The following is a 27,620-nucleotide window of genomic DNA, read 5'->3' as shown; positions in this document are numbered from 1 at the left end:
GAGAGAGTTTAAGGCACATTTCCCCATCTGACAACTGAAGACCTTGAATATGATGGAGAAAATAGATGTTTTTAGGAAAACTTTCCATCTAACATCTAAATGCAAAAAAGGCTGTTTGGAAGAGAAAGCCTTGAGTTAAGGTTGGAAGAAAAGGAGGGAGCCCTTGGCAGTGGGAGTCACTTGTGCTGCACTTCATTCAGTTCAGTAGTGAGATTTACTTTGTGAAATCGGCCTTGCAATAAGCAATGGAAAAATTGAAGCTGCTGAACAAGATGGTTCCTTACATTCTATTCCTGGGTAAGGGGTAGTTTTTAAGGTAGGAGGAGCTCTCTGAAGCTCCTCTCTTCATCCTTTATGAGTTTTTGAGACTTCATACATTTGGTTTTCCCACTTGACATGATCCCAAAAGGGGAGGACAAGGCATCCTGAGGACTTGATTTTCCCAAAACCCACAGCACTATGTCCTTGCTCTTTTAAAAATATTTTTATTTGGGGGGTCTTCCAGTAAGAACCAGGAAACCTGCTAGATATAGATAAATTCTAAGAGGTGTCCTCACTCTTACTAAAAAAAAAAAAAAGTCCCTGTGGAGGCCTTCCCGAAAGCATTTGGCATGTCACAAATGCCTAAGGATGGAGCTGGAGGACACTCAGGAGGAAAAGCTCCAAGACAAGACCCTTGGTCAAATGAAATCATGTAGGTAACATCTTAGTAAATTCTGTGTGCATAGTGCAGTGGTTCAGGGCACTGACTGTCTTTAGTTGGCTGCCTGGATTCACCTACTTACTAGCTGTGTGACCTTGATATGTTTTTGAGCTTCAGTTTCTTCATCTGTAAAATGGTGATGATAGTACTTATTTCATAAGGTCATGAAAATTAAATGAGTTACTACTTATAAGGTCTTTAAATGGTGTATTGCACATGGCAGATTCTCAACAATATTGTTGCTAATAGTTATCATGTGCTTCTAGAAGGGAGGAAGGATGGACCCAAGGTTTCAGGCTTCCTTGCCCTGAGCAGTGCCCTCTTCATCTCCACAGGGCAGCAGCAGCTGACGGTGCAGAATGTTTCCGGGAATAACCTGACCATCAGTGGGCTAAGCCCCACCCAGATCCAGTTGCAGATGGAGCAGGCTCTGGCTGGAGAGACCCAGCCTGGAGAGAAGCGGCGCCGCATGGCCTGCACATGTCCCAACTGCAAGGATGGGGAGAAGAGGTAACTCAGAGAAGCTGGGCTGTCAGGCTGGCCTGTGTTGTGTTCCCTATGCCCTTGCCTGGACTAGTTGCCCGGGACTTCAGGCCAGCACAGACCTTGTGGGGTTAGAGCTATTGGCTGTGTACCACCTTGCCTCCTACTTTTCTGTGCCTTCTGACATGATCCTCCATCCCCACTTCATTCTGTTCCTACCCCCATCTTGTACCTCCTCCCTCTCTTCCCATTCCCTCCACCTCACCCTCATCCCAATGCTCAGGTCTGGAGAGCAGGGCAAAAAGAAGCATGTGTGTCACATCCCCGACTGCGGCAAGACATTCCGGAAGACGTCCTTGCTGCGGGCCCACGTGCGCTTGCACACTGGCGAGCGGCCCTTTGTGTGCAACTGGTTCTTCTGTGGGAAGAGGTTCACACGGAGTGACGAGCTTCAGCGGCATGCTCGCACTCATACAGGTCAGCCCCCCACCTCAGCCCCCTTCACCTGCACAGGGCAGCTCCCCACCTCTACCCACCCCCCACCACTCTACCACGCTTAGGAACATCAACACTTCAGTCCCAGACAAGGAACCGCCACACTGAGCAAGCACTACAGACTGTCCAGGGACTACACAGGAAATTCTTTAAAGCCATTCCCTTATCACTGTTGTTTCCCAATCATTATGTTATACAACTTGACGACTTCTGCCATATCTACATAGGTAATTATTAAACAAGCACTGATGTTGTATGCCGGGTAGTAAGCACTCTTCACATTGCCTAAATTAATCCTGGTGAGGACTATATGGGAGGATACTTTCATTATGCCCATTTGCTTAGGATGGGGAAGTGGCCAGGTCACACAGCTAGGTACTAGTGGAGATGGGTTTAGACTCAGGCCTTGCTGCACTCTTAATCACTGTCCCACACTGTTTAATGCTTTTAATTGTTTCACCTTTTTTATTCATTTGTGTTCTCAGCAATATTTTTTATTTCATGGATTTGGTATCATAGATAGTGTTTTGGGGTTTTTTTCTTGTTGTTGTTGCAGTTTGTCCAGAGCCAAGTTTGAACCCGCCGCCCTTGGTGTATGGGGCTGGCACCCTACCCACTGAGCCACAGGCGCCGCCCAATGTTTTTGGGTTTTTTTGAGACAAGAGTCTTAGTTTGTCCCCTTGGTAGAATGCTGTGGTTTCATACCTCAAAACAACCTTCAAACTCTTGGGCTCAAGTGATTCTCTTGTCTCAGCCTCTTGAGTAGCTGGGACTACACGTTCCCGCCACAACGCCCAGCTATTTTTTTTTTTTTTTTTTTTTGAGACAGAGTCTCACTATGTCGCCCTTGGTAGAGTGCCGTGGTGTCACAGCACATAGCAACCTCAAACTCTTGGGCTTAAGCGATTCTTTTGCCTCAGCCTCCCGAGTAGCTGGGACTACAGGTGCCCACGACAATGCCTGGCTGTTTTTTGGTTGCAGTTGTCATTGTTGTTCAGCAGGCCCAGGCTTGAGCTCAAACCCACCAGCCTCAGTGTATGTGATCTACTCACTTGAGCTATGGGCACTGAGCCAACACCCAGCTATTTTTAGGGATGGGGTCTCGTTCTTGCTCAGGCTGGTCTCAAACCTGTGAGCTCAGGCAATTCACCTGCCTCCGCTTCCCAGAGTGCTGGGATTACAGGTGTGAGCCACCATGCCCAGCCTCACAGTTAATAGTTTAATGTACTGCAAATCAATGCAAAACTGTTAGAAAAATGTTCATTTTTCTACCACCTGAAATTGTTCTGTGTGGTCACTAGTGGTCCATGCACACACTTTGGTGAATACTACTCTAGTGAATGCCTCCAGGGAGCAGAGCCCTGTCCTGGGCTTCAGAGGATATGTGACCCAAGGCTCCGGCTGCTATCCAGTGTGGTAGACAGGTTATATCCGTCTTAGAGGCTCCATACAACAGCCGCTGACCTATCCTGGGTCAGTGTGGTTTTGACTAAGTGAGTACTCAGGGCTGGCAGGGTTGAGGTAGATTGGGGTTTTCCTGCAAGGGTGACAATGCTGATCCAGGCGGAAGATCAGAGGGACAAAGATCAGAAGAAAACATTTGGATAGCCAGCGCTGCACAGGAAGACTCTAAGGTGCAGGAGCTCAAAGGACAAGGAATGGGAATAATGTAGACTGTAGAGGTCAAATGTGGGGGAGAGAGAAATGAGAATCAATAAAAGGGTCTAGTCAGTTAACACTAGCGGCAATGTGTATGCAGGAGATGGGCAGAAAGTGGCAACAAGACCGTGTCAGCTTTATTGGGTGCCCCTCACATGTGTCCTTCCTTTTTAGGCCAGGAAAGTATCTGTGCATGGGCTTTCTAGATGACAGGCATCTCCTCTTCCTAGGGGACAAACGCTTCGAGTGCGCCCAGTGTCAGAAGCGCTTCATGAGGAGTGACCATCTCACCAAGCATTACAAGACTCACCTGGTCACGAAGAACTTATAAGGCCAACTAAGGCGGGAGGCCCTGAAGATGCAACCCCGTCTGTGTCCTGCCTGGGCCCCTCGAAGAAAGGGGGCCCTGGAAGAAAGGAGCCCCATGGCTGCCCTGGGCCTGCCCTCAGGCCCCCTTCTTTTCTGTAACTGTGTCCCACAGGAAGGGGCTCTGTACTCTCCTCCTGAAGCCTTCTGGCTCTGCCCTGGCCCTTCCTCTCTCAACACAAGCTCCCAGCCTGCCCAGACTATGGACACTGGCCATGCCCAATGAGACGTTCTAAACCAGGACGCGTGGGAACCCTTATTTCCAAAGGAAAAACATGCATTTCACTCCGTCGAGGAGCAAAGTGAGCCCCCACCCTGCCCCACTCCCCACCCCCAACACTGCTGGAGTTGCATCGTGCCATGACCCCTCCCTCCTGTACCTCTCTGGCCCTACCAGCCACTTTGGACACCCTGGGACCCTGTAGCCAGGGCCCCCTGCCGACACTCACCCCTGGAGAGGCTCCAGAGGCTGCCTCCACTCCATATGCCCCAGCCCTGCCATAGGTCTTCTCCAGCACATTCCAACTTTCTATTTAACAAGTCAAGATACCCCCCAACTCCTCTGCTCCCCCTCTTTTTCTATGGAGAACGTTGCCTTATACTCTCTACTTCAGATGATGAACACTGTGTATTGTGTGTACTTTAAAGTTTTATTTAATTGCTCCCTTTTTCCTTTCCTCCCCCACACCTGCTTTCAGTTGAGGGTTTTGGGGGGGGCAATGATGAGCATATGAATTTTTTTTCTCACTCTAATTCTCTTTTCTAAATGACACAGCATTTCAACTCAATCCTGGATTCAGATAAACACACCTTTATATCCTGAACCTCCTTCCTCTCCTCTCATCTCACCCACCTGCCCGGCCTAAGCTCTACTTGTGTACAGTGTATATTGTATAATAGACAATTGTGTCTACTACATGTTTAAAAAACATATTGCTTGTTATTTTTGAGGCTTTTAAATTAAAAATCCAACTTTATTTTTAGTTGTAACTGCTTGAGGTATGTTTTATGAATTAAGTGACAGATTTGTTATCCTTTATTAACGATGTACTTTGTTGGTCAGCACTGGGCTGACAAAAATTTTTTCTTGCTAATAAATTTAGTTGCCTGAGGCAAAATCTGCAACTTGGCAGTTTGGCTTCCTTTGTCTTTTATCTTGGAGAGCTCAGAGAGGACTCCAAAGGAGGAAGCCATGCTCAGAGCCATCCACGCTGGGACCAAGGTAGGACCCGGCTCTCCCAACACCTGGCAAATCCAGATCATATCCTACAAGGGGCTGTGGCAACGTGACATGGCACTGACACAAGCCCCCAGAGCACCTCCAGAGGTGAGGGCCCAATGCAGATGTTGCTGCATTTTTCTTCTAAAACCCAGTTTTGATTATATCCACAGAGTGAGTACCACAGAGTCAGGTCACAGCAATGACTTCCTTAACCAGCAAGACAACTCCTCCACTCATCTCCCCAACCCCCAGAGGAATGCTTTGGCCTCAGAGTCCATCATTGAGAGAGAAGAGCCAAAGGAGGTGTGGCTCAGTCCCTTCTAAAAGGTTATAGAGCAATGTGTCTCAACTTTCCTAAATGCTTCCTAATGCTGCGACCCTTTTTTTTTTTTTTTTGTAGAGACAGAGTCTCACTTTACTGCCCTCGTAGAGTGCCGTGGCGTCACACGGCTCACAGCAACGTCCAGCTCCTGGGCTTACGTGATTCTCTTGCCTCAGCCTCCCGAGCAGCTGGGACTACAGGTGCCTGCCACAACGCCCGGCTATTTTTTGGTTGCAGTTTGGCCGGGGCTGGGTTTGAACCCACAACCCTCGGTATATGGGGCCGGCGCCCTACTCACTGAGCCACAGGCGCCGCCCAATGCTGCGACCCTTTAATACAGTTCCTCATGTTGTGGTGACCCCCAACCATAAAATTATTTTTGTTGATACTTCATAACTAATTTTGCTACTGTTATGAATCGTAAATATCTGATATGCAGGATGTATTTTCATTGTTACAAAGGGGTCACGACCCACAGGTTGAGAACCGCTATTATATAGTTTGGCAAAAAGGCAGTTCCCCATGGGTCAAGTTCCTAGCCAAGGTGGAGGGCCAGGCAGCTAGAGCTCAGCTCCACCCAAAGGAGCACCGTGGCCACCAGATTCAGATTTCTTCTATCCCCTGCCTAGTGCTTCAGGAAAGGCAGCGAGTTGAATGTATAATGGTTTTAGCAAGTGCTGCAGATCTGAAGTTTTGGTGGGGACTTTTTATCCCCCCAGAACTGATAGGAATTCACATTGTGATGTTATGCAAAATGGTATTGGAGCTAGCTCAGTACATGTGTTTAAGTGCCTCAAGGGGACCTAAAGAGCATCTGGACTGAAGGGAGAGGCAAGTTCATTTCAAGCATATAGAACAGCATGTGCTTTTTACTCACCCTCAAAAGGACACAGCTGGGTTCACTGTTCTGTTCAGGAATGGTGAGACTTGTTTTGAACTGTCTGTTCCCTTGCTGTTTCCTTTGTCATCAGCCACCTGCAGCTCCTAGCAAACAGCTTTTCCTTAGAGCCAGTCGCCCCTTATATAGCTGAAAAAGAGGACACAGATCTCAGATGGATCCAAGTTCTCTACCCTTGACCACATGTTTGTCAACAGGCAGAAGACCCCCTCTATCCACACATAAGCCCTACGGGCAGTATCAAACCAGCTGAATCTACCTGGCATGGGACCCTCTTCCTTGCCCCCTCAGCCCTGCATCTCATCGCTGCACTGGGAGCAGGAAAGATATGAGGTGTATTTATCTGTTCTTTAGGGGTAGATTGCACAACTAGAAAACTGCCTTTCTGTGATCTGAATAAGAGGATTGGTGGAGAGAAGAGGACTATTAAACTGACCTCTTTCTGCCACATGTTTCCCTTGGCTTTGCTCTCAGGCACAAAGAATGATCCTTTCCTGGGAGCTGATTCCAAATCATGTGCTTTATGCTGTAAGTGTAGAAAATGACCAGACTCCTTAGCACTGTTTGGAAATGTGCCAGCCCCAGGTGGGCAGAATGAGCATGCCAGCATGCAGAATGCCTTCTGCAGCGAGGTATGTAGGGTCAAAAGCAATGCTGGGCCTCCTCTGCTTCCCAAGGGATGCCTGAGTTAGAGAACACAAGGTTGTATTCCACCTAGCCGAGTGATGGCACGAGGAAAGTGTAGAAAGATATGGTGGCAAATTAGCCCCCATCTGGCTTTAACACGCCCTTTGAGAGGTGCAGTGGGCAGGAACTGTTGAGGGTGTGGTGGAGACCAAGTGTCCCTTAGGCAAGAGGTCTCCGCGGACACCTGTTCCTGATGGGTCTTTAATGAAAATCTGGGAACTGGGGTAGGGCGCGGTGGCTCACGCCTGTAATCCCAGCATTTGGGGAGCTGAGGTGGGTAGATTGCCTGAGCTCACAGGTTCGAGACCAGCCTGAGCCAGAGCAAGACCTCATCTCTAAAAATAGCTGGGCATTGTGACAGGCGCCTATAGTCCCAGCTACTTGTAAGGCTGAGGCATGAGAATCGATTAATCCCAGGAGTTTGAGGTTGCTGTGAGCTATGATGGCACAGCACTTTACCAAAGGCAACAAAGTGAGACTGTCTCAAAAAGAAAAAAAAGACTATCTGGGAACTGGCCCCATCTCTAGCAGCCCTAGGTAGGCAGAAGGAGCATGCCAGCATGCATGCTGAGGGCTCCTCCTCTTCCCCTTCCTTCCCCAGGGGCATCTGTAGCAAAGGCCACCACCTCTCATGCCCCTCCTCTTTGCCCCTCTGACATTCAGTTCTGTGGTTCACTATCCCAGACCCTAGAATTACATGCCTGAAAGAAAAGGGAGCTGGGAAGGTCCCCTCCTGAAGGGTAATCCAGGCATAGTATGTACATTGTTTTTTTTCAAGCCAAACCAGCAGATGGGTCTCATCCTTCCTTTAAAGCACTCAGACCATTTCTTTTTTTTGTTTTGTCTTGCAGTTTTTGGCCGGGGCTGGGTTTGAACCCGCCACCTCCAGCCTATGGGGCCAGTGCCCTACTCCTTTGAGCCACAGGTGCCGCCCCGCACTTAGACCATTTCTACAATCATCTTTTGAGTGTCCACACTTTTTTGATGATGGTGCTGAAGTTAGAACCAGCCACATTCCTTGATGACCTATGTTGAGGAAGATGGAAAGGAAAGAAAAGGGTTCAGACATAGCCCCCAACCCAGGGTAGATGGATGGGACCCCCAAGTGGGTATAGCTGTCCTGATCCAAGCTGCAGAGAATGAGGTGTTTTTGATCCCCATTTGAGTCTGCCCACCACCCAAACAAACTTGAAACCCTTTTGAAGCTGCCCCTGCTGTGCCCCAAAATTGAGCCAAAAAAGTTAAGTTGTGGATTAGCTCAACTCTAAATAAAAATGAAGGTCAGGGCTTGGCATCCATAGCTCAGTGAGTAGGGCACCGGCCACATACACCAAAGCTGGTAGATTCAAGCTTGGCCCAGGCCTGCTAAACAATGACAACTGCAACAACAACAACAAAAAATAGCTGGGAGTTGTGGCGGGCGCCTATAGTCCCAACTACTTGGGAGGCTGAGGCAAGAGGATTGCTTAAGCCTAAGAGTTTGAGGTTGCTGTGAGCTGTGATGATGTAGCACGCTACCGACACCAAGGCACTCTACCAACGGCGACATAGTGAAACTCTGACTCAAAAAAAAAAAAAAAAAAAAAATGAAGGCTGGGCGAGGTAGCTCATACCTGTAATCCTAGCACTTGGGAGGCCAAGGCAGGTGGATTGCCTGAGCTCACAGATTTGAGACCAGCCTGAGCCAGAGCAAGATCCCATCTCTAAAAATAGCTGGGCATTGTGGTGGGCGCCTATAGTTGCTACTTGGGAGGCTGAGGCAAAAGAATTGCTTGAGTCTAAGAGTTTGAGGTTGCTGTGAGCTATGACACTATGGCACTCTACCAAGGGCGACAAAGCAAGGCTGTGTATCAAAAAAAAAAAAAAAAAAAGAAACCATCCTCTCTGTCTCTTAAGCCCTAGTCTGTTCTCAGCTCCTTCATCACTGGAACCTTCCTAAGCAGTGGTCTGGGACCCCTCCCCTTCTTCCCTCCATCTGTGATTCAGAGCTCTCCTAGTCAGCCCCTCCTCCTGGGCTCATCTCACCCCCCACTGCCATTCAGGCTTCCTCTTCCTCTCTCACTTCAAGGTAGACATTTGCAGGCACTTTGATAAACACTATCCTGCTGCAATACTGGTGCCTGGAGACTAGGAGAGAAACACAGTTTTCAACCCTAAGGAAAACAGAGCAAGCACCACCATAAATGTCAATGACCCCTACTTAGGGCAAAATACAGGAATGTGGGATGCAAAACTGGAATGCAGAGGTCCCACCCAATGGGGTGAATTCCTAGCCTTAGTTAATTGGTGCTATGGGAGAAAGCCAACTCATGTGATTTTTGTGAGAGAAGCTAGAAATGTGGGTTTTTGGGTAAAATCTCATCATCATTAAATGTTGGCTTAATCGTTTAAAAATATAACAGAAACTACTTCAGCCCTCAGGCTGGCAGTGTGTGACTTCTATATCAATGATCCCTTCTTCCCTGGCCAGTAATGTCCTCTCTACCCCTGTTGGTCCCCTACCCCTAAATCTTCCCTTCCCCCGTCATAGGATCACAGTGGCCAAAACAGTTTAGCCTGCTCCCAAGGGCTTACCAAAATGGAAGGAGACAACTGTCCAAAGCAGGTGGAACAGCCCCTGGGGTCAGACCACTGGGCTCAGGGTTGGATGGCTCAAGTTATGCTCAACCCCCTGCCTGTGAGGGATGAATAGGGCCCTCAGTTTCACTTCTGCACCAGGCCCAAGACACACTGACCTCTAAGAAAGTCCACCTGATACCCTGGGTGGCAGTGACTGCCACAATGGGCAGGCAAACAGGCTTCGCATGGTGCTGGCATCAGCAAAGGTCCACTGCCCAGTGATAAAAGGGCAGTCCGCAAAGATACCCTGGAGAAGAAGCGGTGGTGTCAGCCTGGGCTTGCCAGGAGACACCTGTGACAGTTCAGTGGGCTGTGGTTATGAGATGTAGATTCCTGACTTAGGGGCCAGTTCTACCTTAGGCCTACTGTTCTGCATGTTAGAAAGTAGGCCCAGTCAGTAATCTGCCCACCCACCTACCCACTTGCTCCCAATACCCCCTCAACCTTGAAACTGTCTTGGTCTTAGGAACTTCCAGTCCTAGAGGAGCTCAGCCATGATGTGGACCAAGCATAGGCACATCCCCTCCCCCAGCCCTAGGGGCCTCAGGGTCAGAGGTGGCTAGATCCACCACTACCCCAGCAATGTCCACACTGGGGGCCAGTGTGTCCTCTACACTATCCTCCCATGGACAGATGGTCTCATTCAGTGTAGCAGGGCCACCTGCCCCAAGCCAGGGAGGCTTTGAGGAGGCTGGCCCAAAGGATATGGACTGGTGACAACTGGGAGGCCTCAGCAGAGGACACCCTGGGCTCCACAGGTGATAGTGGGGAAGGGTGCTGAGATCACACACATGTCAGGTCAGCAGCATTATCCTTTACGCCAGGCAAGAGTGGCAGAAGTTTTATAGTGTATACTGCCCTAGGAAAACTCGCCCTTTCCCAGGCCAACCCTATCTCTTGTCCTGTCTCCAAAATCAGGTTTATTGCATCATTTCCAGAGTGGTGTGGGCCCCTCTATTTCTCACACCAATCATGGAGACTAGACAAAACAGCTGAGACAAAGAGAACTGTCACAGAATGGAGATAAAGGGATGTGACTTCTAAATAAGATGGGATTTGGCTTGACACCTGTAGCTCAGTGATTAGGACGCAGGCCACATGGTGAGTTCGAACCCGGCCCCGGGGCCTGCTAAACAACAATGACAACTACAACAAAAAAAATAGCTGGGTGTTGTGGTGGGCACCTGTAGTCCCAGCCACTGGGAGGATGAGGCAAGAGAATCACTTATGCCCAAGAGTTTGAGGTTTCTGTGAGCTGTGATGCCACAGCACTCTACCTAGGGCGACATAGTGAAGCTCTGTCTCAAAAAACTAACAAACAAAAAAACACAACATACTCACACAGGAGAAAAACTTAATTCTATTCAAGTTGTGAGGAGGAGGGAGAGAAGGAGGGATTGATGTGCTCCCGCTTAAAGGGCACCAGGTAGGGGTATATGGCACACCTTTTGGGTGCGGAACACAACTACAAGAGGGACTACCTACAAATTCAAAAATTGTCACCTGGATATTTGTAACCTCACAATAACCTGAATTTTTTTTTTTTGAGATAGAGTTCCACTTTGTCCCCCCTCATAGAGTACCATAGCATCATAGCTCACAGTAACCTCAGACTCTTGGGCTCAAGCAATTCTCTTGTCTCAGTCTCGCAAGTAGCTGGGACTATTGGCGCCTGCCACAACACCCAGCTACTTTTAGAGACAGGGTCTCACACTTGCTCAGTTTGGTCTGGAACCTGTGAGCTCAGGTGATCCACTCGCCTCCCCAGAGTGCTAGGATTACAGGCGTGAGCCACCGCGCCCATCCTGAAAATAAATTTTTTTAAAGTAGATTTTGGTTTGGCGCCTGTGGCTCAAGTGGCTAAGGCGCCAGCCACATACACCTGAGCTGGCGGGTTCAAATCCAGCCCGGGCCCACCAAACAACAATGATGGCTGCAACCAAAAAAACAGCCGGGCGTTGTGGCAGGTGCCTGTAGTCCCAGCTACTTGGAAGGCGGAGGCAGGAGAATTGCTTGAGCCCAGGAGTTGGAGGTTGTGAGCTGTGATGCCACAGCACTCTACCCAGGGTGACAGCTTGAGGCTGTCTCAAAAAAAAAAAAAAGAAAAGAAAAGGAAAAAAAAAGTGCCCCCTTTAAGTGGGGCACAGTGGCTCATGCCTATAATCCGAGCACTCTGGAAGACTGAGGCGGCTGGATTGCCTGAGCTCAAGAGTTCAAGACCAGACTGAGCCAGAGCAAGACCTCGTCTCTAAAAATAGCTGGGGTTCAGACCCAGCCCCGGCCAAACTGCAACAAAAAAATAGCCGGGCGTTGTGGCGGGCGCCTGTAGTCCCAGCTGCTTGGGAGGCTGAGGCAAGAGAATCGCGTAAGCCCAAGAGCTGGAGGTTGCTGTGAGCCGTGTGACGCCACAGCACTCTACCTGAGGGCGGTACAGTGAGACTCTGTCTCTACAAAAAAAAAAAAAATAGCTGGGCGTTGTGGTGGGCACCTGTGGTCCCAGCTACTTGGGAGGCTGAGGCAAGAGAATCGCTTGAGCCCAGGAGTCTGCGTTTACTGTGAGCTATGATGCTACAGCACTCTATGGGAGTAAGAAAGTAAGACTCTGTCTCAAAAAAAAGAAAGTGATTTTAAAAGGAAAAGAAAAAAATAGTTTAAAAATTGTTTCAAAATAAAAAAAATTAAGTCAAGAAATAAAAAAGAGAAGTGGAAAAAAAACAAATGGTACAAGATCACCCAGCCAGCCTCAAAATCAGAGAGGAAAACACTTTCTATGGAGAGTGGGTGATGACAATGAGGTGCTAAGAACGCTGAGATTCTGGAGATTAGGAGATATGGGCACCTGCTGGGGCAGAGCTTGCCAACCATGGCCGCACTTCCACTCTGCCCCTTGCAGCGTCTCAAGTCCCCAGGGACTCGTGGCTGATAGAACATAGAATCCAAGGAAACTGAACTCGGGGTGAGATGCTGCGTTGGGACGAGACAATCTGTGACTTGACCAAGGTCTTTGGGGCAGGGTAAGCCACTAAAGGAACTGGAGGTAATCTTAGGTCAGGTGGCAGTTGGGTTTCCTAAGTGAAGGGGTCCTTCAGGAGTAGAAGAGGCAGGAAGGACCCTGGGAAGATGACATAATAAGCAGGGTTGTGAAAAGAAAGTAAACCATGGTGGGCTATGGTAGCAACTCAGGGATCCTGGGCAAAAGGAGATGAGAAACCACCGTAGCGAGGCCAGATGCAAGAGCAACCAGGAGTTCTCAAAGGAAACTAGAAAGCCACCTAGCCACATCCTTTGGCCTGCCTGAAAACCCACCGCCAGGCCTCCTCCCACTGCTGGTGACCCATATTCTAATCACCCAGGACTGAGATTGATTAAATTCATTTGGCCTTTGAAAGCTTAACATCCCTCCAGTCAACACAGTCAGCCCTGCGCCAGTAAGTGCAAAAACACCCCAAGCTCCCCTCACCATGCCTGGAAAAGTTTGACAAAAGTGGTTTATAATATATATCACAGACTAGCATTTCTTAGGCACACCCTATGGGCTGGAATTTAAGGAGCCAGAGAAGTAAGATTCATGGTCCCTTCCACAAAGGTACTCCTATTTTTCTTTCTTTCTTTTTTTTTTTTTGAGACAGAGTCTCACTACGTTGCCCTCAGTAGAGTACTGTGGTGTCACAGCTCATAGCAACCTCAAACTCTTGGGCTTAAGTGATTCTCTTGCCTCCGCCTGCCAAGTAGCTGGCTGGGACTACAGGCATCTGCCACAATGCCCGGCTATTTTTTGGTTGTAGTTGTTGTTGTTTGGCAGGCCTGGGCTGGGTTTGAACCCGCCAGCTCTGGTGTATGTGGCTGGTGTCCTAGCCACTGAGCAACAGGTGCCAAGGCAGTACTCCCATTCTAACAGGGGATATCAGCTACACGTATGAATAACTACAGAACGCATTTGGGAAGCCATCTGTGAGCGTGTGCAAGGATCACGTGAGGCGTTAACCATGCAAGCACCATAGGCAGGACGCAGATAAGGTTCATCCCCGGCTCTGATCCTACCACAAGCCTCTGAGGATTGGGCCCTTCTCTGAGCCCCCTGACAGCCTTACTTGGGGCTTAGGCATCTGCTCGCAGAGCACCAAGCACTCACCCCTCTGTGCCTAGGTGTTGGAGCTCCAAGCTGAGTTTACCCCAAGACTGGCCCAAGAATTCCTGCCCTTCTAGCCTCCCAGCATATCCCTCTGACATGCTGCTGTCAACCCTCTTTCTCTCACCTCCTGGAAAGCTGGGCACTTTATTTCAGCAGCAGCATTGCCACTGTTCCTCCACCTCTGCCCTTCCCCATCACTCCCCTTAACTGCACCAGGGCCTCTTTCCTTCTCAGACATCCTCATCCTCCCTCATGGCCTCAAGTACCACCTCTGAGGCTCATGGTATGTAAGCCAGTATCCTTAGCATGGTCTTCTCCGCTGAGTTCCAGACTCCATTATCCAACCTGGCCAAACATAGGTGTCACACTCAATAGGTTGCTAATAAATTCATCTTTCTCCCCAAGCCTCCCACTTGCCCCCCACTTCAATGAACAGCTCCACTCATGTCACCTAAAGTCAAGTGAGTCAATCTCTCTCCTCCACACCCCCAACCCCATACTCATACAGCAGGATCCCTGTTCCAAGCTTCTACTTAGACAATCTCAGCGATTCCCTCCCACACCTATCACCTACTTGATCACCAGACAAGGTTCCAAAATATAAATCCAGTCACCAAAAGAAAGTTGAAATGCATAATTCAGAAAATTAGGGGGGAAAGTGATTTAAGAAAATAAAGGCAAAAGCATTAGAAGAAAACAGGCAAGGAATAGCTCCCAAATGCATCAGAAGACTTTTGTTCCAAACTGAGAAAGCAGCATGCCTCTCTATACAATTAAATTTTGCAATGTTGGGCGATGCCTGTGGCTCAGTGAGTAGGGTGCCAGCCCCATATACCAAGAGTGGAGGGTTCGAACCCAGCCCCAGCCAAACTACAAACAAAAAATACCAGGCGTTATGGAGGGCGCCAGTTACTTGGGAGGCTGAGGCCAGAGAATCACCTAAGCCCAAGAGCTGGAGGTTGCTGTGAGCTGTAACGCCACAGCACTCTCCTGAGGGTCACAAGGTGAAACTCAGTCTCAAAAAAAAAAAAAAGAAGAAGAAGAAAAGAAAGAAAGAAAAAAGATTTAGGCCAGGTAGGGTGGCTCACGCCTGTAATCCTAGCACCTCTGGGAGGCCAAGGCAGGTGGATTGCCTGAGCTCACAGGTTCAAGACAGCCTGAGCCAGAGTGAGACCTCCCCCACCCCACCCCCACCCGTCTCTAAAACTAGCCAGGCATTGTGGTGGATGCCTGTAGTCCCAGCTACTCAGAAGGCTAAAGCAAGCGAATCACTTGAGCCCAAGAGTTTGAGGTTGCTGTGAGCTGTGAAGCCATGGTGTCTCAATAAATAAATAAATAAATAAATAAAAATGGGACCATGATGTGTGACACACCTTTTGGGGAGAGGTCATTATTATTAGAGGGACTTTACCCAGCAAATGCAAGCAGTGTAACGTGGCTTTTTGTACCCTCAATGATTTCCCAACAATAAAGAAATAATAATAAAGGGTGGCGCCTGTGGCTCAAAGGAGTAGGTCACCGGCCCCATATGCCGGAGGTGGTGGGTTCAAACCCAGCCCAGGCCAAAAACTGCAAAAAAAAAAAAAAAAAAAAATAATAATAATAATAATAAAATAAATACAAACAAATTTTTTAAAATTTAAAAACTGAGCTCACAGGTTCAAGAAAAGATTAGTAATTTTACAAAGTCGTAGAGGAGGAGTGGCAAAATGTTTAAGAAAAAGCAGAAACAGGCTTAGTACCATGGCTCACACCAGTAATCCTAGCACTCTGGGAGGCTGAGGTGGGTGGATTGCTGGAGCTCAGGAGTTCAAGACAGCCTAAGCAAGAGCGAGACCCCCGTCTCTACCAAAAATAGAAAAACTAAGCCAAGCGGACGGCTTGAGCCCAAGAGTTTAAGGTTGCTGTGAGTTATGATGCCACACCACTTTACTGAGAGCAACAAAGTGAGACTCTGTCTCAAAAAAAAGCAAAAACTGTAAAAAAATTCATTTCTCTCACTCAGAACGTCCCTGCAGGCAGTTGCTATCAGTAGCAGCAGCATCCAGCAGGCTCGTCCCCCTTCTTGTCTGCTTTTTGATCCAGACAACAAATTTGACTATGCAGAAAACCACAACACAGGGCGGCGCCTGTGGCTCAGTGAGTAGGGCGCTGGCCCCATATACCAAGGGTGGCAGCCCCGGGCAAACTGCAACAACAAAAAAAATAGCTGGGCGTTGTGGCAGGAGCCACAGGCAAGGGAATCGCCTAAGCCCAGGAGTTGGAGGTTGCTGAGAGCTGTGTGACGCCACAGCACTCTACCATGGGTGATAAAGTGAAACTCTGTCTCTACAAAAAAAAAGAAAAAAGAAAAGAAAAGAAAAAAACAAGAAAATCACAACACAAGCTTCTTATTATCTTCAAGCCAAAAGGAAAAATACAAAAAGGCAATCAGTTGCAAACTTTTGCCAAGTAAAGAACAGGCTGTCAGCACTTTTTTTCTCCCCATTTGTTCTTTTTTTTTGAAACAAAGTCTCACTATGTTGCCCTTGGTATAGTGCCATGGTTGTAGTTGTCATTGTTGTTTGGCAGGCCTGGCCTGGGTTCGAACCTGCCAGCTCCAGTGTATGTGGCTGGAGCCCTAGCCGCTGAGATACAGGCGCTGAGCCTTTTTTTTTTTGAGACAGTCTCACTTCATTGCCCTCAGTAGAATGCTGTGGCATCATAGCTTATAGCAACCTCAAACTCTTGGGCTCAAGCGGTCCTCTTGACTCAGCCTCCCGAGTAGCTGGGACTACAAGTGCCCAGCACAACACACAACTACTTTTTAGAGATGGGATCCTGCTCAGCTGGTCTCAAACTCCTGAGCTCAGAAAATCCTCCTGCCACAGCCTCCCAAAATGTTAGGGTTACAGGCATGAGCTACAGTGCCTGGGCCCCATCTGGTCTTTAAAAAAACAAACAAACAAAAAAAAAAAACTATATCAATTATTTTATATATATATATATATATATATATATTTTTTTTTTTTTTTAGTTTTTGGCCAGGGCTGGTTTGAACCCACCACCTCCAATATATGGGGCCAGCGCCCTACTCCTTTGAGCCACAGGTGCCGCCCTAAAATCTTTATTTTTTTTTTAAGAGATGGGGTCTTGCTATGTTGCCCAGGCTCTCACAAACTCTTGGCTGGCTTTAAGCCATCCTCCTGCCTCAGCTTCCCAAAGTGATGGGATTACAGGTGTTAGCCCCAGTGCCAAGCCCCTGATAAAATAATATCACAGGATAAAAAATTAGAATCATTGTGTCTAAAAGCCAAGTACTCACACAACATGCACAACGACTCTTCAGCAAGGAGCACCTAGCCCTGACTACTTGTCTGGCTTCTTCTCTAGACACCTTCGCTCTGGCTACTCCAAGTTTCCCAAGCACACAATGCCTTTACTCACAATGTTCACCCTCTTCCTGGAATGCTCATTCCATTGTCCATTAGGCAAATATTTGATCATTAAGACAAATCAAATGTCCACTCCCTTTAGAAAACCTTTCCTGACTATTTGATCCCCATTTTTTGTGCTCCCCTTACAGAAACATCTGTTAAAGTACCTAAAACTTCAGCTCTGTGTTTCCTCCTAGATTACCCTTGTGAGTAGAATCATGTCCTCATCTTCATTTTAGTATTCTCAGACCTAGTTCAGTGTCTGGACCAAAGGAAGTATTTAACAAATGTCTACTGAATGAATATATGATTATGTAAGTACCCCACAATACTGAGTTCTTCGATTTTCAGCAAACTACTTAAATGATTTTAGTCTTGGCAGCACAGAATCCAAGTCCAGCATAGCAGCCACCCAGAAGTGCTAAGAGTGTGGCCCACGGGCGGCACCTGTGTCTCAGTGAGTAGGGCGCCAGCCCCATATAATGAGGGTGGCGGGTTTGAACCCAGCGCCAGCCAAACTGCAACAAAAAATAGCCGGGTGTTGTGGGCGCCTGTACTCCCAGCTGCTTGGCAGGATGAGGCAAGAGAATTGTCTAAGCCCAAGAGTTGGAGGTTGCTGTCAGCTGTGACACCACACAGCACTCTACCGAGGGCGACAATGCAAGACTGTAAAAAAAAAAAAAAAAGGTGTGGCCTCATTAACAAAACTGAGTTGAAGAGCACCAATTACTGCTTACACAGATTTAACTACGGGGCTTGGGGGGAGGAGAAGACAGGAGTGTTCACACTTGTAAAGTCAACCTTGACAAGAAAATCCAGTCAACTCTCCCTCAGCTATGCTGACGAGGGAAAACAATGGTGGCACAAAAGAATTCCAACCAGTGGAGAATCATAGACCAGCTCTGAGACATATATTATTTCCCCACAGTAAATTTGTTTCCCAGATTCTATATGGTTCAAACTATACATACTTAACAAAGGACAACAGGTATCTAATGTAGGGCTTTATGAAACTTAGCTGTAATGCAGACACCTGGGGAGTCCAAGAAGTTCCCCTTACCTGGCACAGTCCTGGGCGCCTGCCTAGATGGCCCCTGCGGCTCTCCTTCCTGATGTTGGTGGAAACCAGGGCTATAGAGAGGCCTCAATACAAAGCTGTCTTAGGCAGGTCAAAGCTGGATTGGACAGTGTCAGGTTTCCAATTTCTTTTCTTTTTCTTTCTTTTTTTTTTTTTTTTAGACAGAGTCTTACTATGTCACCCCCAATAGAGAGCCCTGGCATCACAGCTCACAGAAACCTCAACTCTTGGGCTAAAGCGATTCTCTTGGGGGTGGAGCAAGATGGCGGCCAAATAACAGCTTCCCTGCAACTGGGCATGGTGAGTCTGGGGAGATAAGACTCCAGGCATCTCTGGCTGGTGGGATCTGCCTATAATCATCCCTTTGAGGATACAGGGAGTCAGCAAGGGACTTCTGGACCCCAAGAGGAGGACAAAACAGTGGAAAACTGGCAAGTGGTTGCGTGTGTTCAATCAACCTAATCCCGCCAGCAACCGTAAGTACAAGCAGCAGTGAGACTGCAAACCAGAAAGGCCTTACCTGTGAAGTGTTTTGGTGTTTTTGGACTTGGCACTCAGTTGAACTGCCCTGGGGAGAGCTTGAGCAGGAGAACTTTGGGCATTGTCTAGGGCCCCAGACTGAGCTGCTGAGCTGGGCCACATGGAGCCATTGTGAGAGAACTGCCCCGGCAAGCTCCACCCTCAGGGTCCCAGAACAAGGATCAGGCAGGAGCTAGTAACCTAGTGACTGAGCAGCCTAAAGGCGGGGACTGAGCTGCCTTACAGCTTTAACCCTTAGGGGCAGAGTGAGACCGGTTTTGGCACACTGGAGCCTTGGGCTGTTGCCCTGGGTAGAGTGCCATGGTGTCACAGCTCATAGCAACCTCAAACTCCTGGGCTTGGCACCGCCTGGACCTCCATAAGAGCTGCACCGTGACCCGCAACCTGCACCCGCCGGGCCTCTGCATGCCCTGACCAGGAACTGCAGGAGCCGTGCAACCCCGCGACCTCCCTCCTGTATCCTCCCTGCCTCCACACTGGTCTGCTTGTCTGGCCAGGGATACTGGTAGGTGCATGCCCTCTGGAGCCCTCCCTGCCTCTGCACAGAGCCCTTCTCCTGGCCAGAGACTGCTGGAGCCTTGGACTCTCTGTGCCAAAGTCACTGGGTGCCAGGCACTCCCAGAACCGTGCACACCACCTCCCGCCCTGTTACTGGATCTGGGTGTGTCACACACTGGAGCTGCTTCCACAACCAGAACTCCCTAGCTGGGGCAGCCCCAGAGGAACTACACAGGGTCACTCCCTACAAAGATCCAGCAACAATAGAGTGATCCTGCTGGGGTCTAATCTTGGAGAGACACCTCCCCAACTTTGAGGATAGCCAGAGGCAACAGTGAAAAACAATCATGAGGCGAAATCAACAGAAAAACTCTGGCAATATGAATAATCAGAGTAGATCAACTCCCCCAAGGATCAATGGGGCAGACACAGCACAGGATCCCATGCACAAACAAATAGCTGAGATGTCAGAAATCGAATTCAGAATCTGGATAGCAAATAAGATCAAATTAGAATTCCAAGCAGTAACCCAAAAAATATCTCAAGAATTCAACGAATTCAAAGACCAAATGACCAAAGATTTTGACACATTGAGACAAGAAGTTGCAGCCCTCAAAGATCTGAGAAACACAGTAGAATCCCTCAGCAACAGAATGGAGCAAGCAGAAGAAAGGATTTCTGACATTGAAGACAAAGCTTTCGAACACTCCCAAACTCTCAAAGAGCAAGAGAAATGGAGGGCAAAAACAGATCACTCTCTCAGAGAGCTTTGGGATAATTTGAAGAAAACCAATATTCATCTTATAGGGATCCCCAAAAGCGATGAAGTGGCTTCACAAGGCACAGAGTCTCTTCTCCATGAGCTTATGAAGGAGAACTTTCCAGACATGCCAAGAGATTCTGAAATTCAGATAGCAGACAGTTTCAGAACTCCAGCACGACTCAACCCAAATAAGACATCCCCCAGACACATCATAATCAATTTCACTAAAGTTAATATGAAGTAGAAAATTCTAAAAGCTGCCAGACGAAAGAAAACCATTACCTACAAGGAGAAGAATATTAGAATAACTGCAGATCTCTCTGCTGAAACCTTTCAAGCTAGAAGAGGATGGTCATCGACCTTTAATCTTCTAAAACAAAATAACTTTCAACCCAGGATCCTGTACCCAGCTAAACTGAGTTTCATTTATGACGGAGAAATTAAATACTTCAATGACATTCACATGTTGAAGAAATTTGACATAACTAAACCAGCTCTCCAGGATTTTTTTTTTTTTTTTTGTAGAGACAGAGTCTCACCTTATCGCCCTCGGTAGAGTGCCGTGGCATCACACAGCTCATAGCAACCTCCAAATCCTTGGGCTTACGTGATTCTCTTGCCTCAGCCTCCCGAGCAGCTGGGACTACAGGCGCCCGCCACAACACCCGGCCATTTTTTTTTGTTGTTGCAGTTTGGCCGGGGCTGGGTTTGAACCCACCACCCTCAGCATATGGGGGCGGCGCCCTACCCGCTGAGCCACAGGCGCCGCCCTCTCCAGGATATTCTTAGACCTATCCTCCATAAAGACCAGCATAATCCTCCACCACAAAAGTAAACCCACCCAGAAAGTGTTGATCAAATTCCAACTTCCACGGTCACAAAAGGATTGAAAATGTCCACCGGGGGCGGCGGCTGTGGTTCAGTGGGTGGGGCGCCAGCCCCACGTACCAAGGGTGGCAGGTTCAAACCTGGCCCTGGCCAAACTGCAACAACAAAAAATAGCCGGGCATTGTGGCGGGTGCCTGTAGTCTCAGCTACTGGGAGGCTAAGGCAAGAGAATAGCCTAAGTCCAAGAACTGGAGGTTGCTGTGAGCTGTTATGCTACGGCACTCTACGGAGTGAAACTCTGTCTCTAAAAAAAAAAAAAAAAAAAAATGTCCACCGGACTCTTGAAAGGCTTATCAATATTCTCAATTAATGTGAATGGTTTAAACTGTCCCCTAAAGAGGCACAGGTTGACTGACTGGATACAAAAACTCAAGCCAGATATCTGCTGCATACAAGAATCACATCTTACATTAAAAGACAAATATAGACTCAAGGTGAAGGGATGATCATCTATATTCCAGGCAAATGGAAAGCAGAAAAAAGTAGGCGTTGCAATCCTGTTTGCAGACGCAATAGGCTTTAAACCAACCAAAATAAGGAAGGATAAGGATGGACACTTCATATTTGTTAAAGGTAATACTCAACATGATGAAATCTCAATTATTAATATTTATGCACCGGGTAGCACCTGTGGCTCAGTCAGTAAGACGCCGGCCCATATACCGAGGGTGGTGGGTTCAAACCCGGTCCAGCTGAACTGCAACCAAAAAATAGCTGGGCATTGTGGCGGGCGCCTGTAGTCCCAGCTACTCGGGAGGCTGAGACAAGAGAATCGCTGAAGCCCAGGACTTGGAGGTTGCTGTGAGCTGTGTGATGCCACAGCACTCTACCAAGGGCTATAAAGTGAGACTCTTGTCTCTACAAAAAAAAAAAAAAATTATGCACCCAACCAGAATACACCTGAATTTATAAGAAACTCTAACAGACATAAGCAACTCGATTTCCTCCAGTTCCATAGTAATTGGAGATTTTAACACCCCTTTAGCAGTGCTGGATAGATCCTCCAAAAAGAAGCTAAGCAGGGCGGCGCCTGTGGCTCAGTCGGTAAGGCGCCAGCCCCATATACCGAGGGTGGCGGGTTCAAACCCGGCCCCGGCCAAACTGCAACCAAAAAATAGCCGGGTGTTGTGGCGGGCGCCTGTAGTCCCAGCTACTCGGGAGGCTGAGGCAAGAGAATCGCTTAAGCCCAAGAGTTGGAGGTTGCTGTGAGCTGTGTGAGGCCATGGCACTCTACCGAGGGTGGTACAGTGAGACTCTGTCTCTACAAAAAAAAAAAAAAAAAAGAAGAAGCTAAGCAAAGAAATTTTAGATTTAAAATTTAAGTCCATTCAACATCTGGACTTAACAGACATCTACAGAACATTTCATCCCAACAAAACTGAATACACATTCTTCTCATTAGCCATGGAACATATTCCAAAATCGACCACATCCTAGGCCACAAATCTAACCTCAGCAAATTTAAAAAAATAGAAATTATTCCTTGCATCTTCTCAGACTATCATGGAATAAAAGTTGAACTCAATAACAACAGGAACCTGCATACCCATACAAAAACATGGAAGCTAAACAACCTTATGCTGAAAAATAGATGGGTTATAGATGAGATTAAGAAGGAAATCACCAAATTTTTGGAACAAAACAACAATTAAGACACAAATTACCAGAGCCTCTGGGATACTGCAAAGGCAGTCCTAAGAGGGAAATTTATAGCACTGCAAGCCTTCCTCAAGAAAATGGAAAGAGAGGAAGTTAATAACTTAATGGGACATCTCAAGCAACTGGAGAAGGAATAACACTCCAACCCCAAACCCAGCAGAAGAAAAGAAATAACCAAAATCAGAGCAGAACTAAATGAAATTGAAAACAAAAGAATTATACAACAGATCAATAAATCCAAAAGTTGGTTTTTTGAAAAGATCAATAAAATAGATAAACCTTTGGCCAACCTAACGAGGAAAAAAAGAGTAAAATCTCTAATATCATCAATCAGAAATGGTAATTATGAAATAACAACAGACCCCTTAGAAATTCAAAAAATCCTTAACGAATACTACAAGAAACTCTACTCTCAGAAATATGAAAATCTGAAAGAAATCGACCAATACCTGGAAGTATGCCACCTACCAAGACTTAGCCAGAATGAACTGGAAATGCTGAACAGACCTATATCAAGTTCTGAAATAGCATCAACTCTACAAAATCTCCCTTAAAAGAAAAACCCAGGACCAGATGGCTTTACGTCAGAATTCTACCAAACCTTTAAAGAAGAACTAGTACCTATACTACTAAACCTCTTCCAAAATATAGAAAAAGAAGGAATATTACCCAACACATTCTATGAAGCAAACATCACCTTTATCCCCAAACCAGGGAAAGACCCAACAAGAAAAGAAAATTATAGACCAATATCACTAATAAATATTGATGCTAAAATACTCAATAAGATCCTAACAAACAGAATCCAACAACACATCAAAAAAATTATACACCATGACCAAGTGGGATTTATCCCAGGGTCTCAAGGCTGGTTCAATATACGTAAATCTATAAATGTAATTCAGCACATAAACAAACTAAAAAATAAGGACCATACGATTCTTTCAATTGATGCAGAAAAAGCTTTTGATAATATCCAGCATTCCTTCATGATCAGAACACTTAAGAAAATTGGTATAGAAGGGACATTTCCTTTTTTTTTTTTTTTATAGAGACAGAGTCTCACCTTATCGCCCTCGGTAGAGTGCCGTGGCGTCACACAGCTCACAGCAACCTCCAAATCCTTGGGCTTAGGCGATTCTCTTGACTCAGCCTCCCAAGTAGCTGGGACTACAGGCGCCTGCCACAACGCCCAGCTAATTTTTTTTTTTTCCAGCTAATTTTTTTTTTTGTTGCAGTTTGGCCGGGGCTGGGTTTGAACCCGCCACCCTCGGCATATGGGGCCAGCACCCTACCCGCTGAGCCACAGGCGCCGCCCCCAGAAGGGACATTTCTTAAACAATAGAGGCCATCTACTGCAAACCCACAGCCAATATCTTATTGAATGGAGTTAAATTGAAATCATTTCCATTTAGATCAGGAACCAGGCAAGGTTGCCCATTGTCTCCATTGCTCTTTAACATTGTAATGGAAGTTTTTGTCATTGCAATTAGGGAAGAAAAGGTGATCAAGGGTATCCACATAGGGTCAGAAGAGATCAAACTTTCACTCTTCACAGATGCTATGATTGTATATCTGGAAAACACTAGGGATTCTACTACAAAACTTTTAGAAGTGATCAAGGAATACAGCCATGTCTCAGGCTACAAAATCAACACCCATAAATCTGTAGCCTTTATATATACCAACAATAACCAAGCTGAAAAAATAGTCAAGGACTCTATTCCTTTCACAGTAGTGCCAAACAAGATGAAATATTTGGGAGTATACCTAACAAAGGACGTAAAGGATCTCTACAAAGAGAACTATGAAACATTAAGAAAAAAAATAGCTGAAGATGTTAACAAATGGAAAAACATACCATGCTCATGGCTGGGAAGAATCAACATTTTTTTTTTTTTTTGGTTTTTGGCCGGGGCTGGGTTTGAACCTGCCACCTCCGGCATATGGGACCGGCGCCCTACTCCTTGAGCCACAGGTGCCACCCGGAAGAATCAACATTTTTAAAATGTCTAGGCTACCCAAAGCAATATACAATTTTTTTGTGTGTGTGTGTGGTTTTTGGCCGGGGCTGGGTTTGAACCCGCCACCTCCGGCATATGGGACCAGTGCCCTACTCCTTGAGCCACAGGCACCGCCCGCAATATACAATTTTAATTCAATTCCTATTAAAGCTCCATTGTCATATTTTAAAGATCTTGAAAAAATAATACTTCATTTTATATGAAATCAGAAAAAAACTCGAATAGCCAAGACATTACTCAGCAATAAAAACAAAGCAGGAGGAATCACGTTACCAGACCTGAGACTGTACTATAAATCGATAGTGATCAAAAAAGCATGGTACTGGCACAAAAACAGAGAAGTAGATGTCTGGAACAGAATAGAGAACCAAGAGATGAATCCAGCTACTTACCGTTATTTGATCATTGACAAGCCAATTAAAAACATCCAGTGGGGGGCGGTGCCTGTGGCTCAGTGAGCAGGGCACCTGCCCCATATGGCAAGGGTGGTGGGTTCAAACCCAGTCCCGGCCCAACTGCAACAAAAAATAGCCAGGTGTTGTGGCGGGCGCCTGTCGTTCCAGCTGCTTGGGAGGCTGAGGCAAGAGAATCACGTAAGCCCACAAGTTAGAGGTTGCTGTGAGCCGTGTGAAGTCATGGCACTCTACCCGAGGACGGTACAGTGAGACTCTGTCTCTACAAAAAAAAAAAAAACATCCAGTGGGGAAAAGATTCCCTATTTAACAAAGGGTGCTGGGTGAACTGGCTGGCAACCTGTAGAAGACTGAAATTGGACCCACACCTTTCACCATTAACTAAGATAGACTCTCACTGGATAAAAGATTTAAACTTAAGACATGAAACTATAAAAATACTTGAAGAAAGTGCAGGGAAAACTCTTGAAGGAATAGGCCTGGGTGAATATTTTATGAGGAGGATTCCCCAGGCAATTGAAGCAGTATCAAAAATACACTACTAGGACCTGATCAAACTAAAAAGCTTCTGCACAGCCAAGAACATAGTAAGTAAAGCAAGCAGACAGCCCTCAGAATGGGAGAAAATATTTGCAGGTTATACCTCCAATAAAGGTCTAATAACCAAAATCCACAGAGAACTCAAATGTATTAGCAAGAAAAGAACACGTCACCCCATCTCAGGGTGGGCAAGGGACTTGAAGAGAAACTTCTCTAAAGAAGACAGACGCACGATCTACAAACACATGAAAAAAAGCTCATCATCCTCATTCATCAGAGAAATGCAAATCAAACTACTTTGAGATATCACCTAACCCCAGTAAGAGTAGCCCACATAACAAAATCCCAAAACCAGAGATGTTGGTGTGGATGTGGAGGAAAGGGCACACTTCTACACTGCTGGTAGGAATGCACACTAATACGTTCCTTCTGGAAGGATGTTTGGAGAATACTTAGAGACCTAAAAATAGACCTGCCTTTCTATCCTATAATTCCTTTACTAGGTTTATACCCAGAAGACCAAAAATCACAATATAACAAAGACATCTTTGAATGTCTTTTTTGCAGAATGTTTATTGCAGCCCAATTCATAATTGCTAAGTCATGGAAGAAGCCCAAGTGCCCATCGACCCAAGAATGGACTAGCAAATTGTGCTACATGTATACCATGGAATATTATGCAGCCTTAAAGAAAGATGGAGACTTTACCTCTTTCATGTTTACATGGATGGAGCTGGAACATATTCTTCTTAGCAAAGTATCTCAGGAATGAAAGAAAAAAAGTATCCAATGTACTCAGCTCTACTATGAAGCTAAATTATAGCTTTCACATGAAGGCTATAACCCAACTATAGCACAAGACTATGAGGAAAGGGCCAAGGAAGGGGAAGGGAGGGGGGAGGTTATGGTGGAGGGAGGGTAATGGGTGGGGCCACACCTACAGTGCATCTTAGAATGGGTACGGGCGAAACTTACTAAATGCAGAATACAAATGCTTACATACAGTAACTAAGAAAATGCCACGAAGGCTATGTTGAACAGTTTGATGAGAATATTTCAGATTGTATATGAAACCAGCACATTGTACCCCTTGATTGCACTAATGTACACAGCTATGATTTAACAATAAAAATAAATTAATTAATTAAAAAATATATATATGTAAATAAAGCGATTCTCTTGCCTCAGCCTCCCAAGTAGCTGGGACTACAGGTGCCCGCCACAACACCCGGCTATTTTGTCGTTGTTGTAGCTGTCATTGCTGTTTGGCAGGCCCAAGCAGGGTTCAAACTGGCCAGCTCCGGTGTATGTGGCTGACACCCTAGCTGCTGAGCTACAGGCGCTGAGCCAGTTTTCCCATTTCTACACCCCCTCTTTGCACAGACACCTGCTTCCCCGTACCTTCAGGTGGCTATTGCTGGCATTGGAAAGTGGCCTGGGAGAGTGCAGCAGAAATCCTTCCAAGTACCAGAGGTCTGGCTAGTGTGAATCCCAGTGTACGTACTCTGAGCAAAGAGAGCAGTATGCTCTGAGCCCCCATTTAAATAAACCAGCCTGAAGGGAGAGGATTCAGAGCTAGAAGAGGAAGACCCATTCTGGTCTGGGATGACTTGATCCAATTTCCTTCTTCCCTTGACTTGTTCAGCAATTCTCGTCCTCACTTCACCGTCATTCCTGACCTTACCACCCTCCCCCGCCGCCTCCCCACCCCACACCTCCTCAGTTCCCAGGGTACCACCCCCCCCACACAAATGCATAGCACTTATCTCGCATGATTCACAAATCAACCTCTCCCACTCTCAAGCCCCAATTTCTTCTCCCAACCATATCGCCCCTTTCTCTATGTGTCCTCAGAACCTTGCCTCAAAGTTTGGCCACTAATTCCATTTTCCATGTTTCCTTTCCCAGTCTACTAGCCTCCCTTTCCAGGGGGTAATTTCTGCACTAAACTCGCCCTCAGACACCTCCTATGAGCCAGCCACTTAATACTGACCACACCCCTGAAGCCCGCAGGGACTAATCCGTCCAGCCCCGCCTGAGCTGCAGCAGTCGCTATACCTTTAACCAACCTCCACGTGCGTGTTAACGGCGGTGACAGCATTTCCTTGTCTCTCTGCTCCCGCCCCCGGAGGCGCTGCCCATTGGCCACTGCGTTCCCCTGTTCTCGTTCTAATTGGCTTCACTACCAGAAAACTCCAACCAATGACCTCTCCCT

General features: G+C 46.9%; 1 protein-coding gene and 1 long non-coding RNA gene across 8 annotated transcripts in view; one reads left to right on the top strand and one right to left on the bottom strand.

Moving 5' to 3' along the window:
• Positions 1–4,827, top strand: part of SP2 (Sp2 transcription factor) — a 33,766-nt gene extending 28,939 nt beyond the window's left edge. For all 6 annotated transcript variants that reach the window (XM_053568493.1, XM_053568490.1, XM_053568495.1 and 3 more), the window contains 3 exons: positions 1,039–1,213; positions 1,470–1,663; positions 3,571–4,827. In XM_053568493.1, coding sequence (XP_053424468.1) covers positions 1,039–1,213; positions 1,470–1,663; positions 3,571–3,671 — 470 coding nt within the window. In that variant the 3' untranslated portion in view covers positions 3,672–4,827. The remainder of the gene's footprint in view (positions 1–1,038; positions 1,214–1,469; positions 1,664–3,570) is intronic.
• LOC128569867 (uncharacterized) lies at positions 1,068–27,511 on the bottom strand. 2 transcript variants are annotated; one of them, XR_008375475.1, is made up of 4 exons: positions 27,464–27,511; positions 6,128–6,277; positions 1,452–1,604; positions 1,068–1,192 (listed from the first exon to the last, which is right to left on the bottom strand). It is a non-coding gene; the product is annotated as an uncharacterized LOC128569867 (long non-coding RNA). The 2 variants fall into 2 exon arrangements; XR_008375476.1 differs by lacking the exon at positions 27,464–27,511 and adding an exon at positions 26,807–26,912.
• Positions 27,512–27,620: the final 109 nt, after the last annotated feature.

Source organism: Nycticebus coucang, chromosome 18, assembly GCF_027406575.1.
Source record: "Nycticebus coucang isolate mNycCou1 chromosome 18, mNycCou1.pri, whole genome shotgun sequence".
Classification (NCBI taxonomy): Eukaryota; Metazoa; Chordata; class Mammalia; order Primates; family Lorisidae; genus Nycticebus; species Nycticebus coucang.
This window is presented reverse-complemented; position numbering and strand designations above follow the sequence as displayed.